The 19201-nt window shown below is 60.0% G+C and overlaps 1 protein-coding gene across 1 annotated transcript; it reads left to right on the top strand.

Annotated features, from left to right (window-relative positions):
• Positions 1-1568: 1568 nt before the first annotated feature.
• Positions 1569-17819, top strand: SYPL2 (synaptophysin like 2). The gene is made up of 6 exons (XM_075909921.2): positions 1569-1822; positions 1909-1980; positions 7472-7596; positions 12835-13036; positions 13779-13970; positions 14629-17819. Exons 1-6 carry the CDS (start codon positions 1775-1777, stop codon positions 14755-14757), a joined length of 768 nt encoding a protein of 255 aa, XP_075766036.1. The 5' UTR covers positions 1569-1774; the 3' UTR covers positions 14758-17819.
• Positions 17820-19201: the final 1382 nt, after the last annotated feature.

The raw sequence follows: 19201 nt of genomic DNA, 5'->3' as shown, positions 1-19201 counted from the left end.
TCGGCCTTTTTTTACAAAGTACCTACAGTTTTCAGACACACCATTTTTTTCTACCATTGCAACACATTTGTTTAAACAACTTAATCGTAGTCGGGTGGGCGATGACATTTTTTGGGTATAAAAAGTACAAAAATAATAAAACGCGGTAGAAGGTGCAACAGAAATTCAGTTCTCTCCAAATTTCAGTGGTGCGGACGTACCCCCCAGACTTCTCTCCAGTCCCCCTACGGGTACTCGTACCACGAGTCGAGAAACACTGGCCTAGAGGACGGAGCAGTCCTGTGCTCGGTGGGGACAAGGCGGGTGAAGAGGGTGCTGTGCTCTTGCCCACAGGGCTGCAGTGGCGCCTGTAGGGTCAGGACAGGAACAGAGTGGAAATCGAATCGCCCCCCCCCACCCCACACACACACTCTACAGCTTAGCTGACAGATGGAGACTCCCCTGCCAGCGCTGTGCGAGGCTTTAGCGCACACACAGCTTGGCCCCGCCTGGCCAGTGCTCCGGGTGCAGGGCCTTGGGGATTCCAGAGGCACTCCAGCCAAGGGCTGGTTCTCTGCCCTGCGCCCACTTGGGGGTATGGAATGTGGGGCGCATCCCACTCCTGGGGGAAGCTGAAGGGCCAAAGCAGGGAGAGGGCAGCAGGAAGGGGGCATGGAAAAGGCAGGAAGGTGGGCAGCAGAGGTGACATGTGACCGACCGTTGCCTGGTGTCTGCCTCCGTTCACCAGCCACCGCAGCTGGAAAGGGGACAGGAGGTGGGGGCTCTGCGGGCTGAGAGCTGACCCTGCGGGGGCTGCACTGGCCCCATGCGCAGCAGCTTTGCCCTGCCACCAGCCTTGCACACCCTTCCCCATTGCTGGCTTCTGGATTCCCCTCACCTACTCACTGCTGATGGTGGGCAGCTGGTGAGCAGGGCTCTGGCCTGCAGTGGGACCGGCCAGCACCCATGGGAGGGGAGACAGCAAGTGCAGGACAATTTGCCCTTGTAAGGGGAAGTCAGGACACCTGCAGGAGGGCTTAGATATGGGACTGTCCCTTTAATAATGGGACACCTGGTCCCCCTCATTTGGGGGCATGATTTTGAAGCCCAGGACTGGGCAAAAATGGCGCAACGTGTCAATGCTCCTCTCGGGGGGGCTGGGGCTGGGACCCCCGTTCTCCGCCGCTCCTGAGTGGGCAATGCGAGTCCGCTCTGGCCCCGCGGCTCTCCAGGCAATGCAGCGCCTACAAGGGCTGCCCTGGGCACAGCGAGGGCGGCTGCAGCCGCTGCCCTGGAAGGCGCCGGGCCGGAGGGCGGGGATGGATCGCAAATGGCACGAGCTGGTTCGGAACCGCGGCGCGGGGGGGGGGGGGGTCTGGGTTGCAGCCCCCGGGGAGAGGGCGCCGGGGGCTGCTCGAGCTGCTCCCGGGTGGCCGCTCGTGGGATCGCCACGCGCTGCGGCGGCTCGGTCCCTGCCCCGCTTGCGGTGGGCGGGGCACGCGTGGCAGCCCCCGGCCGGGGCGGGGCGGGGCGGGAGGCAGCCGGGCCCTGGCCCAGCCCCTCGGCAGGCCGCGTCTGCGGGCAGAGGGCGCTGGCGCCCCCCGCAGCGGGGCCGGGTTTGGGCTCCACGTGACTCCGCGGAGTTTGACAGAAGTTTGAATCGCGGCTCGGTGCAGCCCGTCGGGCGACGCGCAGGAGGCAGCAGCCGGCGGCGCCCCCCGCACAGCCCGCTCCGAGCCCGGGCTCGCCCCGCAAGGCGACACGCGCCGCGCCCAGCCCTGCCCGCAGCCGCACCATGTCCGAGCCCGCAGCCTCGGCCGGCGACAAGGAGCCCGGGCAGCAGGTACCGCCGCCCCCCTCCCTGCCCCCGCGCCGGCCGGATCCCCCCGGGCCTGGCTGACCCGGGCTCCCGCCTTGTCTCCCCTGCAGGGCCGGTGGCTCCTGGGGCTGCGCTGGGGCCGGCTGGAGGAGCCGCTGGGCTTCGTCAAGGTGCTGCAGTGGGTGAGTTTGCCACCGAGGCTCGTTCTATTTCGGGAGCAGCGAGTGACGCTCCTGCCGAGCAACGCGGCGCTGGCTGGTGGGGGCTGCTCGGGGGGGCTCTGAGTGGGGTGTGGGAGCAGGGCAGGACCGGCGGGGGACCGAGCAGGCGTGGGGCTCCCCCCCCCCCCAAGGCGGCCCTTCCACGTGCAAGGAGGGAGAGTTTTTGGAGGGGGTAGGACCTGGCCTCAGCCCTGCTCACATTTCACTGGGGGGAGAGGGGGAAGCTGCTGCGGGCTTTAACCTTTGCAGAGCTCTGATCCTGCACATACCAGGCCTGGGGGCTGAGCTCCCGGGACTCGCCTGCCTCGCAGAGACTTTGCCCTGCGTTGGACCCCAGTACGCAGGGTTGAGTGGAAGAGGGACCCCCCAACAGATCTGCCTTCTCCCACCTTCTGATCAGTGGCTCCGGTGGCAAGCGCTGGAGCTGGCTGGCGGCAAGGCCGAAAGGAACATGCCTTCTCAGGGCAAAGCTACAGTTGTTTCACAGTGTCTGCGCCAGGCTCCAGTTTGCCCCAAGGCATTGTCGGGGGGGGGGAGTACATGCACCACCTCCTTCAAAAGAAGGTGTTGTCGGCAGGCTGCTGAGAGCTGTGGCTCCTGGGTTCTAGTCTTACTGACTCTGTGACCTTGGGCAAGTTGTTTCACCCCCTGAGCCTCAGCATATCCATCCATAAAAGGAAGCCACACACCCACTTTTCAGCCATGATTTGCCAAGGCTCTTGTGCACAAACTGCCATGGAAGAATGGCAGTATTCATAACACCGCTGGGCGTTCCAGTGTTTGCAGAGAGAACTGTTTGAAGGGTCTTGGTTTCATGCCTCAGGGCGGTGGCACAACCGGTCAGCATGCTCAGAAGTCTCAGGGGTGTGAGTCTGTATCTGCAAAAATGGCGAGGCAGCCGGTGGCACCTCAGAGACTGACTGATTTAGTAGGAGGGCATGAGCTTTCGTGGACACCACCCACTTTGTCAGACGCAGCTCTGGTGCGGTGAATGCATCTGATGAAGTGGGTTTTACCCATGATAGCTTATACCCTGATAAATCTGTTAGTCACAGGACTCCTCGTTGCTTTTGTTCAGCAGGTGTTGGTGGTGTGCTGGGTCACACTCATGGGCCAGGGCACAGGGAAGCCAGTACTCGACAGATACCATGAGAGTATTCAGTTCTCCCATAGCACACCTCAAGGCCCCTGTTTTACAGCTGGGAACAGGGGAGGTGACTGCAGGGCTAGGAATAGACCCACATAGACTCACCCCACATCTAGCCTCTCACCCCCACAGCCTCTGTGCCCTTGCTCGCTTTGGGTCGTGCACACCTCATGGCTGACACCTTTCCAGACCTGCTCAGGGTTTGGGCTCCTCCTTTTTGGGAGCCCAACTTGAGACAGCGGGGATCTGATTTTCAGAGGTGCTGAGCACTTGCAGTCCCTATGAAAGTCAGTGGGCACCACCAGCGCTCAGCGCCCCAAGTCAAACACCCCACAATAGAAGCACCCAGAATCAACGTGCAGTCTGGGGAACATTGGCCTCGCTTCTCCCTTTGCCAGACTCACAGGTGTAAGGTACCTGGAATTCGCACTGAAATCAGTTGGAATGGAATGTGTTTCCGCAGGCTGCAAGTTCAGGCCCTCCACCCAATAGGAGCAAAAGGGTGTAAATACCAGAGAGGGAAAGGTGTGATTGAGGGCCTTGGAAGGGGCAGGACTAGGAGGGACACTAGAATACCAGCTGAATGTCAGAAAACAAAGGGTAACAAAGGCCAAGCTCCTCCAAGGTGTTTAGGCTTCATGGATGTCCAGTATGTAAGGTGGGGGAAGGCTCTGCCCCCAGAACCCCTGCAGTAGGCCTTTTGGGGCGGAGTGTTGCTGCCCCCAGCACCCTTTCCCTATTCTCCAGGGCTGGAGAGGCAGGGCTGACCCAAGTCACGTGGTGCACCCTCCTCCAGGGCTGGGGAGGTTGGGGCCATGCCGTGCGCCCTCCGACCTCCTCCAGGGCTGGGGCCATGGCACACGGCCTCCGACCTCCTCCAGGGCTGAGGCCATGGCACACGGCCTCCGACCTCCTCCAGAGCGGGAGCCATGGCACACGCCCTCCGACCTCCTCCAGAGCTGGGGCCATGGCACACGCCCTCCGACCTCCTCCAGGGCTGGGCCATGGCACACGCCCTCCGACCTCCTCCAGAGCGGGAGCCATGGCACACGCCCTCCGACCTCCTCCAGAGCTGGGGCCATGGCACACGCCCTCCGAACTCCTCCAGAGCTGGGGCCATGGCACACGCTCTCCAAACTCCTCCAGGGCTGGGGCCATGGCACACGCTCTCCAAACTCCTCCAGAGCTGGAGCCATGGCACACGCCCTCCGACCTCCTCCAGAGCTGGGGCCATGGCACACGCCCTCCGACCTCCTCCAGAGCTGGGGCCATGGCACACGCCCTCCAAACTCCTCCAGGGCTGGGCCATGGCACACGCCCTCCAACCTCCTCTGGGCTGGGAAGGCTGGGCCTCTGACCTCCTCCGGAGCTGGAGAGTCCGTGCCGCGTGGAACGCTCTCCTTCTTCCACCAGTGCTCTGGGGCTGGAGAGGCTGAGCTGCACCGTGTCGGTGGCGTTCCCTCCTCTGGGGCTAGGGAGGCTGGGACCATGCCGCATGCCCTCTGCCCTCCCTGGGGCTGGGAAGAGAGTGTGCCGGGCCTGCTCCCCTCCTCTCCCTGTGGTTGGGAGGGGGTGCATGCTCACAGCTGGAGGAGGGGCTGGGGGTTTGCCTCCTCCAGCTGTGCCTTCACCAACCGCCCACGTTGGGCTTCAAGTGGAAGTTAGGAGCCTAAATACCTTTGAGCATCTGGGGCAAAGAGCTCTCGGTGGTCTAGCTCTCAAGGGAATGGTGGGAGACACGCTGCTTTAATCATTGAAAATTAGCTGGGCAAAGCCCTTGGGAATATACAGTGAGGAACAGTTCTGCACCGACTGGCAATGGCCTAGGTGATCCATGGGCCTGCTCTGCCCCTTACCTCTGTGATTCCCTCCCTGTGCCGTTCAGGATTTGGTTCCGCAGATGGGTCCTTTCTAGCTGAAGTGGGAACTCCCCAGAACACAGACAGTTGTTTTTCTTCCTGTTGCTCATGGAGCCAGAGTTCAAGGTGCATGAACTTAACCAGAGCTGAGTGTGTCTGCAATGAGTTACCAGAAAACTATTCAGAAGCCGCGTGCCAGGGGAAGAGAAAGAGAAATTCAACTCAGAACCAAGAACAGGAAATGTCATTTGAGTCTCGTAACCATTTCCTGCATGGATGAATTACAGTTATGGGGGGGGGGGGGGGGGGGCGGGGGAAACAAGACATCGGTTTATTGGGCCTGTAATTGAAAACTGATTTGGGGTTGGAAGCAGAAAGGCCCTTGAGCATCATCAGTCTGGGAAAGGCCCTTAGCTGCACGGCTCAAAGAGAGACCTGGGCATGGGCTGCATTTTGCAATGAGACAGGATTAGGAAGCTTGAGGTTCTTGTGAAAATTCAGATTTTTCTTTTACCGGATTCTCTGCTCCTGCCTACCCCGCCTGCCTGCATGTCTCTGTATCAACCACTCTGGGGACACCAGCTTCTCTGGGTGGGTCTGTGGCGACAGAAACTCTTCCAGAGATCCCAAGGTTCCTGCTCACCCCTCCACAGGGGCAGGTAATCCCCACTGAGGTCAATGGGGCAGGGAAGAAGCATTTCCAGCGCTAGCTTTCATGGGAATCCATCCAGGTCCCTTTTCTGCCTGGGTCAGTCCTGCTTCCCCCACCCACCCCTGCACTGTGCACCTCGGCTGCCAAGCCAGCGCAGAGCCTCCTGGAGTGCGCACAAGCTGGCCAGCTCACCGGGGCAGTGAGCAATGTGGGGAAGGGAGCCAGTAAGAAGAGATCTCTGGTATGGAGCCCAGCCAGCGTGTGTTGCTGGCACAGATGGGCAGGGATGGAACAGAGGAGCAGAGCAGGGAGGAGGAATCACTAAGCACATGGGCTGTCTGTCAACTGCTCTGGCAGTTACTAGGGCTGTCAGCTGTTCATTGGTGGGGATCAGGCCCCGTGGAGCCCTGACAGGAAGCGCTGGGGCGACAGATCTCTGGAACAGGGAAGCTTAATTAGCCAGCCACATGCTCACTGCCTTGGGTGCTCAGGTATCCTGGTGCTTTGCTGCAGTCAGTGGGTCTGTCTGCCCCTGCAGCTCAGTGCATTCCTTGTGAGCAGAGCCCTGGGTGCCCCGGCGTGCCCAGGGAGAGGGTTGGCCCAGTTGTCTCCAGCAGTGAGACAGCTCTTGCTGTATTCGAGCCATGATGCCTGTGTCAGTCCCTGTTGTTCGTGGTGCTTAGAGCAGCTAGTAGCTGGAGGTGGGTGTAGTGCACAGCAGACACGGATGCTGTGTCAATAGCCCCGCCAGCCTGGCGTGCTGTCCCTTCTGAGAGCTGCCTGTGCCAGTCCCTCCAGCACCAGAGCCTGCAGGCCTTGTTAGGAAGAATTATGGGAGGAGTTATCCTGGCAGTGCCGATATTCCCTGGTGCAGCTGGGTGGGGGAGGGATCTATCCGAGCAGGGATCAGTGAGTTAAGACACTGGGGCTCTATGCCCAGCACTTCTCCTCCCTGCCTTTGTGCCCGTGGCCGGGCAAGTCACTTCCCTGCTCTGGGGCTCATTTCTGCCCTTTGTGGCAATCAGTGGTCCAGCTCTGCAGCTGGAGTAACCCAGGGTGGCGGTGCTGATGTCCGCGCATAGGAGGGGCACGTACCAGTGGCGGGGGAGGCCCATCTCGAGACGGGCTAGTCAGGCAGCATAGCGCGTAGGATTCCAGCAAACCCACCTGGGGAGAGGGGCTGGCACAGAGGGCTGCTAAGGGGGCGCAGAGAACTTTCCCTGCAAGGCTGCCAGCGCAGCCAGCTCCTGCCCAGGAGCACAGTGACTGAGAGCTCTGGGGGTGGCTTTCCGCAGGCGGTCACAGGCCAGGTCCCACCAGCTCCATATCCTAGCACCTCTCTCCCAGCTGCACTCACTGCCCCTTACCGGACCTTCCTCAGACTCTTCCATCTCCAGCTGGGTCACAACCCTGCCTGGTTGTCCACCTCTGCTTCCTCCTCCCCGTTCGCCGCTGCCAGGGGAGGGCTCGAAGAGCGGCTGCGTGGGAGGCAGGGTGATCCTGGGATCTGTGTCTTCCTGGCTTCCTTGCGTAGGGTCCTGGCCCCAGGTGACGGGTGCCGTGTGGCTATAGTACTACATTGCAACAGTGAGGAGGTTACCTTGATGAGGATGTGTGGCTGCTCTGTTGTTATGTTGCGATGCCCCACATAAATTCAGGCGTATTTGCCTGTGATCACTGGGGCCACCTTGTGAACCCAGAAGAGCTCCCAGCTAGCACCTGTTGCATGTGGCTAGTTCATTATCCCCAGCCGGAGTCCCTCTGACTCCCAACCCTTTTGCTTTTCTCTTCCAGCTCTTTGCTATTTTTGCCTTTGGATGCTGCGGCTCGTTTAGTGGGGAGACGGGGGCCACCGTGAAATGCCCTGATGATGTGAACGAGATGACTGCCATCTCTGTGCAGTTTGGCTACCCTTTCAGGTGACTGGGGACCTGGTTGGGCACTAACCCAGAGCCTGCTTCCTCTCCGGTTCCCTGCCCCTGGAGATGGTAATGAATCCATCGGAATAGAGAGACCAGCCTGACTACAATGCTTGTCTCGGTGGAGAGAGGTCCTTGAACCCATATCCCACCTACCCCCTCCAGGCTGCCCAGATGAGCACTCTTCCCAAACCACCACACTCTGCTTGCTTCTATTGCCTTTTTCAAAAAAGAAATACTTTGTGAGGTGATGTATTGTCAACCCATGGAACTCCCTGCTGCACCATATATCTGCTAGAACAGGAGTCTCACTGCAGGTTTTTCTGTAACTTTAATGCTGCCTGAACAGATTAACTTACCTGGGAGTTGAAGGGTGGCTGATTAGCTGCCCCTATGAAAAATGACTCCCATTTGGGTTTTGGAAACCCTTTCTGCAGTGGGTGTGGGCAAAGGGAGGGGGAGAGCTGGCTGGGATAAGGCTTTATTACCCCAGACTAGCTGCACAGGAAGCTGTGAGGGAACGGATCCAAAGCAACAGCCTTGGCTGCCCGTAGAGTGGGGGCGGGTCACTCTGCCTGCTCCCCAGGGTGGCAGTGAAGTGGGTGCTATGCAAGCTTGGTTGCAAAGCCATTGAGACATTTTGGAATGAACTGGTGGGGAGAGCCAGTGAGAGGAGTTGCCGGCCGTCCCTTCCCTGCTCTGCCAAAGGCCTGTCTTATGCAAGGCTCCTGTGGCCACCTGATGCACCATAGCCCAGCTGCAGTGAATGGGTCTGTCTCCACTGACGTCAGTGGAGTTGTGTCCTTTCACATCAGCATGGTCTTGACTTGCTCTGAGAGGTAAATGCTTAAAATGGTGCTAGCTACAGTTGACTTGCCTCCCTAGGGCTCCCAGCATGGCTGAGTGCACTAGGGTTACTAACCTTTGAAAAACTCTGTGCAGAAAGAGGAGGTACAGCCAGGCCTGAGAGGTAAATAAGGTTAGGGCCAATGGAGAAACCTCCCCCTCCACCCAAGGCGGGTCTCTCACCTCCAGAGTGGTGGCCGGAGTTGGGCCGTGCTTTCTCACAGTGCGCGCCGGCAGGTCATGGGTTTGGTCTGGCTGTTTTCTCCCTCTCCCATGTCATGCGTTTTGCCCAGTAACGTGGACATGCTCGTTGGATGGGGACGAATGCAGTGTTCTGCATGGGCCCTTCTCAGTCCTCTGCTGGAGACTTAGAGACCTCGAAAGCAGCATGCTTGAATACCTTTGACCGCATCTGTGTCCTGGAGACAGACTACCCACGGGAGAGCTGAGCTGATCCCGTTAGCCCTTCGTCCTGGAGAGCGGTTAAATACAGACCCCTCGAGCAAAGGGAGCCCTTTGCTCACACCACACTAGGGGGGGGCTGCAGGACAGAGGTGAAACCTTTGGGACATCGTCAGGCTGCATTGTATGACTGACTGCACGGATAGACCCGAGATCAGTTCCTACAAGAGAGGAATTTGTGCCACTATTGTCAGCAACGCTTCAAAGGATGATTAGGCACCTGCAGTTATTGTCGCTCTGATCAAACCTGGAAGGGCTTTTGGTCCGCGTGCTTCAGGAGAAATGCTGATCACTGGCTTGGTCAGGAAGAAATTTTTCTTTCCTTGGCCCCGCCCCCGGCACAGCATTGAAAACAAGGCACTTGTCTTATAGCGTCTTGCATTGGTCACTATTAGGAGATGAAGATACTGAACCAGGTAGATAAACCATTGATCTGTTCCAGTCAGGTAGATTCTCTGCAGGCTGGAGGGCTCAGAGCTCCTCTTTAATCAGCGAATGTGGGTATCGGGAGAAAACCGGACTAATTCAGAGGGGACTGTTTTAACTCCTGGTAGCCCATCTGGGTCAGTGTCACAGCTACGACTTTTGAGTGTGCACACCCTAAACTCAACACTCCGGTCATCTGAAGAAGTGGGCTGTGCCCACAAAAGCTCGTGATCCCAGCTACATGTTTTGTTAGTCTGGAAAGTGCTACCAGACCCCGTGTTGTTTTTTAAGTTTATCCTGTACAGACAAACTCAGCTAGCTCCTGAAGCTACAACTTGCAAGTGCTGTTTCCAGGGCTGGCTGCTCCCCTTGAATGTACCCCTTCAGGTGGGAGGTCTTGGGCCTTTACTTCCCTGTGGTGGACTCACATGGTTCCCTCAATCAAATACTGGCCCCCAAGCAGAACACCTCCAGCACTTCCCCTGACAGGTCTATATATATATATATGGAGATATACTTATCTCCTAGAAGGGAAGGGACTTTGAGAGGTTATCAAGTCCAGTCCCGTGATCTTGTGGCAGGACCAAGCATCAGCCCTGACAGATTTGCCCCAGATCCCTAAATGGTCCCTTAAGGATTGAGCTCACAACCCTGGGTTTAGCAGGCTAATGCTCAAACCACTGAGCTAGCCCTCTGAGCAGGTGCAGTGGACTGGCATTCCGGACAACCAGACTGCCACAGCATCCGTCAGCCTGCACAGCAGGAGCCAGGCATAACGTGAGAGATGGATCAAACAGGAACCAGTCTGTGCCTATGGCTGTCTTATTTCACTGCCATGGAGTAGCCTAGGACAGTCTGATTGCTTCAGTTCCACCAAATGGGTGTCTGTCTGTCTGCCCCCCACAACGTGTTCCCTGACAGCTGCGCCTCTAGGCAGGGAGACCTTTTTAACTCTAGTTTCTGTATGGTTGGTTGGCTCCCAGCAGAACCAGTCTTGTAACTTGGCTGGAAGCTGGAAATAGCCTCACAGCCACTAGCTTAGGCGCCGTCTTGAAATGACCGGGCAGTTGCTTATGTGCAGCCAACGTGTTGCCTTCCTAGCACCCTCCTGTTAAACTAAACCTGCTCACGCAGACAGCGATTGTCCCAACCACGCACCATGCCAGCAACCACGTCACATGCAGTGTTCATAAGTCACCCCCACCCCCCGGGAGCGTCTCCCCACATCCTTCTCAGCACCGTGCAGAGCTCCCTTGGCTGTAAACTTTCCAATGGGGCAGCTGGCTGTGGAAAATATCCCTCCATCACCAGAGGATGAGGTGGGGAGAGGGAATATACTGCAGGACCCGTCACCCCATGCCTGACTGCTGCAGGCTTCAGCTCAAGAGTCAGGTACAGGCCATTGCTAGAAGCAGGCTATGGGTCCTGATGAGCCGATGCTCTGTTCCATGATGGCCGGGCTGGCATTGATCCCTCGGCTCCCAAAGCCGGGAAGGCTTGTCAAAGCGAGCGCAGGACTAGCCCTGTTTGTTAGGGATCAGCAAAAGGCCTCTTGGGTGAGCAGAAAAGAGGCCAGAATTAGACTGAAATCCACGCTGCGAAGCTAAACCTATGAAAAGTGTGAACATGGCTATATCTAGCCACACATCTTGGCCTGCCTGCCAACATTCGATCGCTATAAATAGAGGCACACCTCTGATCTCCACTGAAATGCATCTGACTAGGAGCATGGCTAGGAGGCTGGGGGTGGGGAGCGAGGAATGGAGTACTATGCTACTTAAATAACCGTGACAGTCCCTGCTCAATAGGGACAGCTGGCAAGAGAGTGTGGTGAGGCCTTGAGCGTACAAGTGCTGTCGCTAGCCGAGCTCCTGTATCTACAGGGCCTCCGACATATGCTAGATGCCATCCCAGTCCCCAAGCTCACACCCGGGAAAGCAGGCTTGACTGACCGGGTCAAGTCTTCATCCACCATCCTGTCACAGGTGGGCTATTGCCAGTTAGGTCCCACTCCGGCCTGGGCCTTGCTTTCTCAGTTTCCAGCGGTCGTGCTCAGGTACCAGCTAGGTGCTGTTGTAGTCTCAAGAGAGCAGGGCCAGGGTCAGATTGAAGAGAAAATCCCTCTTTTCCTTTGAAGTCAAAACCAGGAAACTTTTTGCCCCACAGTGGCTGTGTCCTAGTCAAGCATGTGGAAGTTACCTGTGTCAGTAGCACCAGGGGGCTGCTGCGACAAAGGAGAGCTACCCGCCTCCGGCAGGGTGCAGTCTGATCAGAGCGTTCACAGCGGGATGCTGGTGTCCTCTGATGGCTCCTAGCAGCTGTGAAATGAGTGGGTGGGCGCCACACCAGAGCTGAAGGGACAAGTCACAAAACCCTTTGCTACTGGCTAACTGGCTGCATTGCAGTCTTAGCAGAGACGTGGTTGGACACCACGGTGATGGGCAGCCGCCTGGAAACCCAGAGAGAGTGGCCAAGGACTGACTGCTGTGGAGTGGGAGCTCACTCTTGGAGTGTCGACACACACAAATCATCAAGGAGTAGTGCTGCTGGGCTCTGTGGGTTACTCCCGCCTGTGAGCACAGCCAGCCTGCGACAGGCAGGCCGAGATGGTCTCCACCTGTCCGAGAGGAGGCAGTCGGACAAGGGTTTCTCTGTGACTCTGGGACCTTTTTCCAGCCCCTTGTCCATGCACAACTCAGGGAAGGGTTCCTGTGGGTGCTCTGAGGCTGGGTGAGGCTACAGCCGAAGCTTGGGCAAGAGGGTGGAATGGGTGTGGGGGGCAGCAGGCAGGGTCTTGGTGGAAGGGGTGATGCGGAGGCAGAGCCTGAGACAGAGGGGGAAGTTGGCACCTCTGCATCCACTAGCTCCTGGGACTCCTCTGGGCAGTGGGTGCCCTGTGAGGTTCTCTGCTTAGTGTCTTAGTTTTATCCTGTCCCTGCCCCCCAACCCAGTTTGCAGGGCTGTCCCTAGGGGGGTGCAGGCCTGGGCCAACCCACCTAAGGCAGGCCCCGCCCCTGCCCTGCCTCAGTTCCACCGTGTCCCACCCCTCCCCCGAGCAACGTGAGCCGGGGGATTATGGGGCCTGGCACGGGGCGGCAGCAGGCGTTGCCCCTGTGGGTGCTCTGAGGCACTCACCGCGGGGGCAGGAGCCGGAGCGACCCGGCAGCCTGCGGCCAGGAGAGTGACATGGTGCGGCGCAGTGGAGCAGGCTGCTGGGCTGCTCTGGCACCCGCCACTGCCCCACACCAGGCCCCATAACCCCCTGGGTCCCTGCCGTCCATAGGAAGGTTGACGCGGCGGCTGCGGGCCCCCTGCCTGTTCACTTAGTCCACACCTGGGTCCATGGGCCCTCCCCCATCGAGGGGGGCAGGCCTTCGGAGACTCGACCCAACAACCATTGGCTTGTCCCCACACAACCTGGCTCCTGTAGGCCTCGCCTGCCCCCTCTCCCGTGCCGTGCCTTCCCCTGCTAAGCGCCTCTCCCCACCCCTTTCCCTGCCACAGGTTAGCCAGGATTCCCTTCGAGATGCCAACCTGCGACAGCAACGGCACCAAGCGGACGCTGTATCTCATGGGGGACTTCTCAGCCTCTGCCGAGTTCTTCGTGACCCTGGGAGTCTTCTCCTTCCTCTACAGCATGGCAGCCCTGGTGATCTACCTGCGCTTTCACTCCCTCTACGCAGAGAACAAGCGGCTTCCCTTTGCGGTGAGATCCCTGCCTGAGCCCCACGGCTGGGCTGGCTCCGAAGAGCCGGAGCAGGGGCCGGCAGCTAGGACTCCTGGCTCCCATTTTTGGCTCTGCCACAAGTCACTTCCCATTTCTTGGGCGAGGAAGTTGGGGAGCTGAGTGAGCTGTGGGCTTCCCCCACCATTGAGGCATCAGTGGTTCCCCGCAGCCTCTTCTTGTGGTGCCGTCACCTGGGAACAGACGGACGCAGAGCCCACCCGCAGCAGGCACCCTCCCCCCAATCCCAGCAGGGTCAGGGGCCAAGCGACTGGAGCCTTCAGCGTGGGTGCGAGGCTGGTTCTGGAGCTGTGGACCCTGGGCTGGGATGTGGCAGGAGGGCTGTTTGGTGCCCAGGCCTGCAGCTCACGAGAGGGAGGCGTTACAGGTGCTGGGCCACGGAAGCCTTGCAGTTCAAAACCCCTTTGCTTATCAAAGATCGGGGGAGTCACGTACATGGGGGGAGGGGGACCTGGGTCACTTGGGGGCCTGCCAGGGAATTTCGGGGCCTTTCTGGAGTATTGGCCCTAGATCTTTTGGGTGTCTGCCCTAATCCACCAGCCAGATGGGCTGGGAACAGAGCAGGGAGCGGGGGACTGGTCCCTGGGCAGGGGGTGTTTGGAGGCAACAGGGCCAGGTGGGTTGAAGTCCCGGAGCCAGCAGAGCCTGGGCCAGAGAGAGGAGCCGCACAGAGCCGAGCCAGCACGATATTTCCTACCCGCAGGATTTCTGCGTGAGCGTCTCCTTCACCTTCTTCTGGCTGGTGGCGGCCGCAGCCTGGGGCAAAGGCCTGTCGGACGTCAAGGGGGCCACGCGGCCGTCCAGCCTCATTGCTGCCATGTCGGTGTGCCAGTTCAAAAGCACAGTGTGCAACGCCGGGGCCACGCCGGCCATGGGGCTGGCCAACATCTCTGTGGTAAGAGCCCGCGGCCACCGGCCAAGGGGGCACCGGGCCCATTCGGCCGCATTTGCACCTGGTGTAACGGCCCGTTTGGCCCAGCTCTGGATCTGGCTCCCGGGCTGCAAGGCAGTGACCACAGAACTAGTGCAGAGCAATGGTGGAGGGTCCATGCCCCAGGAGTGGGGGGGTTGACCCAGGAACCACGAGCTGTTACTGACTGAGCTCCAGGACCCATGGGCCTGTGTACACGGGCGGCCTGCGACCAGGCAGACTGCCACGTGCTGCTAGGGGCCCACGGGGCCAGCGGGGTGAGACACCAGGAGCTGCTCACGCTAGTGCATTGGGCGCTGTCCCCTTGCCAAGCGCGCTGCCTGGAGAGGGGGCGCCCCTTGGGACTTAGCCACAAGGGGAGTAGAGGCAGCGCCTGGCGAGCTGAGGGAACGTTGCCAAGTCAGCGTGCCGCCTAGGCCTGGTGAGCTAAGGGAGGAACTCCATTAGCTGGAGAGGAGGCAGCCTCTGTCCCTGGGGCGGGAGCAGGAAGCTGCACAGTTCTGATTCCACCCAAGAGAGGGGTGTGCATGGCCAGACACCCCCAGGCCAGAGGCTGGGAGGTCTTGCTGTGGGTGCATCCACAGTGACTGTGCACTTTGCTCTCTCCCCGACCCTCCCCTAGCTCTTCGGCTTCATCAATTTTATCCTGTGGGCTGGAAACTGCTGGTTTGTGTTCAAAGAGACCTCGTGGCACGCGCAGGCCACCAGCAAGGAGAACTCTGCTGAACTGGGAGCCATCGACAAGCAGTAAAGGTCACCCCGCCCGCCCCGAGACCTCCTCCCCCCGGACAGCCAGCACCTTGTCGCAGTCCCGCCTTTGCCCCAGCGCTGGGGGAGCCGTGGCTGCAAGGTCTGTCGTCACGCTGGCGCCCTCGGAGCGACTGGCAGGCAGGAGTCCTGGCTTGGAATCTAACTCGCTGAGGGCTCCCCGGGTGTAGTATTTCTGTTAGCAAGTGTCACTGGTTTGTGTCTGCTTTCCTGGCCACCCTGCCTGCGGCTGTGGGATTGCTCTTCACAGATGCTGGGATGAGTTTAGATGCCCCAGGATGGGCGGGGAGTCACTCGCAGGTGAGAGTGGATGTGCTGGGGAGACCCTAAGGACCATCCCTCATGCCAGAGCACCCCCTACTGCCCAGCCATGGCAAGGCAGAGGCAGTCCCAGGCCGGCAGGCAGGCGGAAGTGCAGAAAGGGAAGGCGTTTCTGCTCTTCCCTGCTGCCTGCGGCATTCTGTGTCTCCCGAAGGAAGCTGCTGGAGGGTTTTCAGCTGCTCTTGAATTCCACTTTGGCTCAGTGGGAGACCACGTGTTCGGCCACAGAATCTAGTGTAGCAGCAGCATGAGACCAGAAACCTCTTTCACCTGGAGGCCTAAGAGGGCTTTCCCCAGCTCATACACGGCGTGTGGGGGGGACGCGGTTCCTTGCTCAGGTCTCCAGCTGGGCCCTTCCCAAGGCAGCCCTTTTAGCCGCTCTCGGTGCCTGCTCCCTACCTGTCCTACAGCTGCAGCGCATCCTGATTCCTCCAGTCCCTCGTTATAAACCTCCGCGTGTGGGTGAGTGTCGTCTCCTTCGGCTCCGCGAGGGACAGCGGCAGGAGACTGACCCTGTCTGGTGCCCGGAGCCAGAGAGCTTTGCTTGCCATTCTAGGGGATGTGGCTCGTAGCTTGAGGATCCACTAGCCTAATTCAGGACCCTAGGCCCCAGGCAGAAGGACACGGCGCACATTTTGTCCAGAGATCGTCATCCATCTCCTGCTCTGCGGAAGTATGGCTGGCCCCTCACCAGCCACTCCGACCAGTCCTGTCCCTGTCCCAGCAGCACTGAGCGCTCGGTGCTCTGAGCCCCTTTGGCCACGGGGGCACCAGGCAGCCGGCCCGACGCCACTTGGCATCATTGTAACAGCTCTGTGCCCCGGTGCTGCTGGGCAGAACAGTAGCTCGGCGCTCAGGCCCCGATGCCAGCTTGCCTCGTTCTCCGAGAAGGGGCTTGTTCAGTGGCTGCTTTAGGGCCCTGAACGCCATAAACCCCTCTGAGCTGCAGAGCCTTGGCCTGCTCCAAAGGGCTCGCCCCCTCCCCTCGAGCCCGGCGGAACGAAGCCAGCCTCCCCTGACTTCTGCTCTTACCCCCCCTCCCGTCAGGTGGGGGGGCCTCCCTTCTGTGGAAGGGGAGACTGATCTTAATGGTGCTTTGTTAGCTGGGGACCGTCTGTCCAGCAAAGACCCGCTCCCCGCACGTTCTGTACATTTCCACTCCGCCAGCCCCCCCGCCCGCCACGGCACTCAGGAGCCCTGTGGGGTTTCTACTAGGGAGGTAAAAGCCCATTGAATTGGTTAACCAGCCTGGCCAGAACAGCCTCTGCCCGTGCCACCTCCCCCAGGCCTGCCGTGGACCAGATGCCCCTAGCAGCCCCTGTCCGTGGTGGGCTCCGCGGGCCTGGAGCAGCCTCCTGCCCATGGCGGACGGGTTGCTGCTGCAGCCGCCGCTGATTAAACAGAATCAGGAACCAGTTCCGGGTGATGTTAACCTCTCACGTCCCTGGTTTTACCCCAGAACAGCAGAGAACTGAGTCCCACAGGCCTGCAATGCCCAGCTCCCTGTAGCACAGTCCCAGGGCCGTGTGCTGGGGTCCTCAGCCTCTTACTGTGCCCATGGGCTGCACCGCAGGGCAAGAGACGAGACCAGTCTGTTCTCCCACCCCACTCAGGCTTCCGGTCCTGCTGGCCCTGGCCACGTGTTCCTAGAGGCAGAAACCCTCGTGTTTCTGGGCATGAGCCACCACTATCTGCCAGGGGTCCGGAAGGGCCAGGCTATTCCCTAATTGTCCAGCATGGGTTTTCTTGCCTCTTCTTCTGAAGCAGCTGGTGCTGGAGCCAAGATGCCAGGCTAGATGGGCCTCTGCTCTGACGTGGAATGGTCATTCCGGTGCTCGGCGGTGGCTCTGCGGGCAGCCGGGCTGGTCAGCTTCTTACCAGGACAGCCAAGCACCAAAGTGGCACCAGTACCTTTGGCTCCTGCTTTGCCTGCGGCCCGGATGGCTAGGCGGGGGAGGGCGAAGGCCAGTCCTCAGCCACCAGGCTCCGCTACGGTCACAAAGTGACGCTGCTGTGGAGAAGCCACGGCGGGGCCCCGTGCTCTCACTTCTCTCCGGCCTGTGGCAGGGCGATGGCTGGGCCTTGCTTTTGCCTCTCGGCGATGGGTAGCAGTGGCAGGCGGGGGCGGCTCTCTGCGTCTGGTACCCTCAGCCCGTGTGGGCAGCCGGCTGGGAACCGTTTCCACTGTGAGGCCTGTTTTGTTCTGTCTTGTTTATTTATTTGAACGGGGAGAGCGAGTTGTGTTCTGCTTAGTGGCACTAAGGTTGGCACCTGCCCTTTGCCCAGCACCAGGAGCAGGGTTCCTGCCCCGCTCCTGTGCCAGCCTGCAGTCCCCCTGCATGAGTACCCCCAACCCCGGGCGCGCCTCATTGGGCCCTGCCCTGTGACAGACAGCCGCAGAGGACGGGGCTGCTTGGGCTCCGAGGAGAGGGAGGGACCAACCTTAGCTGGTGCTGGCTTTGCATTTTCCTGTAGTCAGAGTCTCTTGGCTGGGGGCGGGGATGGGGGCAGGCCTGGGCCAGTGTCACTCAGTGGAGGGACAATTGCTCCACCCTTCTGGCAGCCACGGATTGCAGCAGGACTTGGCAAGGGGGCCGTGGCCCAATACCGAGCTGTCCTGCTCCCTGGTCTCCCCAGGCCGCGGCCCGGCCCCTCCCCAGGAGTACATTGCATGGTTTTCTGGTGCTTGTGGTTTGAATAAAAAGTGCCGCGAGGCAAAGCGCCGCTCCGAGCTGGTTTCCTTTGTGCTCCCCACCCGTGGCCAGCAGTCGCGTGACGGACGACGGACAGGCGGCCTCCTCAAGGGGCTAGCCACCTCGAGGATAACAGCCTACTGTTACTGCCAGCCCTAGCTGGAGAGGTGCAGGCCTGTGCTCCTGGCTCTCAGCTCCCTGGCTTCAAACCCCTGCAAGGGGAGGAGTTGTTAGCACAAGCAAGCTGCTGCCTGCACTTGGCTCTCTCCCACCCTTGTCGGCTGAGAGCAGATCCAGACCCCATCCTGCCCCGCGGCTCAGGGAGTGCTGGCACTGGGCCCCTGAGGGACTCTGCTTGGCATCCACCCCCAGCCAGTGACCCTCATGTTTCCCAGGGTGGAGTGCAGCACCCGTGCCCATCATGCCCTGCACCACTCCAGGGAAGGGTTGGGTATGTCGCTGGCTGGAGCAAGCCTGCACTCACCTGCAGGGCAGGCACTTGGGTGGCTGTGACAGTGCCCCCTCTCCAGCAGCCTCGGTTGCCCCCAGTGCGGCAGGGCCGGCGTATCGTAGCATACTGCGGATCCCCAGCCACCTGTCCGTACCACCCCGCTGAGCTGGCTGGGGATCCACTGCCCTCTCACCGCCCCAGCATCAAGGGGAGAGAGCCTTCGCTGGGCCTGCTCATGTCAGCAGAGCCGCACAACCAGGAACTCCCCAGCAACGGGAAAATCACCATCGGTTAAGGGCAGAGCAAGTCCCACCAGGCAGGTGGGCCGGGGCCATATCAGTGGGTCAGGGCCATATTGTCCCCAGGCAAGTGCCAGTCAGGCTGTGCAAAAATGGTTCTCTACTTTTGAAAATATTGGAGCAAATGCTTCCTGGCTGACCCCAGTGCAGTGCCCCCCCCCCCCCCCCCCAGTGTGAGTGTGGGGGGAAGACAGTGAGGTTAAGGTGGCTACTGCTGCACAGGACTAGGTACATCTCATCAGTGTCCGTGGCCCCCAGAAAGATGAGGGGCTGGAGTGCAATCTCGGTTACGGTGGAAGAAATCGACAGTGACTCCACTGACGTGGATGGAGTCACTTTGGATTCACACTAGTGTCACGGATCAGAAACTGGCCAGGCACTTTGTAGCCAGGACCTTTGGGTCTAGTGCTGGGCTGAGAGGGTGCGAGGCAGAGGGACCTGGACACAGTGGCAGAGATGGGAAGGCAGTTTCCTGATTGCTCATGGCTCACACCCACATTCCTCCCTTGGAAGGTAGGACAGGGTAGCCTGCAGCCTTCGCTCCCTGTGGCCAGGTGCGGGAGGAGCTCGGCAGCCAGCGAGTGTCCTGTGGCTTCCTTTGCCCTCGCTCTCAGCCTGAGCTGTGTGTTCTCATGCCCCCCCCCAATGCCCCTCAGGGCTCGT

Source organism: Pelodiscus sinensis, chromosome 27, assembly GCF_052426305.1.
Source record: "Pelodiscus sinensis isolate ZL-2025 chromosome 27, ASM5242630v1, whole genome shotgun sequence".
Taxonomy (NCBI): Eukaryota; Metazoa; Chordata; order Testudines; family Trionychidae; genus Pelodiscus; species Pelodiscus sinensis.
The sequence above is the reverse complement of the archived record's forward strand: the minus strand, read 5'-3'. Positions and strand labels throughout refer to the sequence as shown.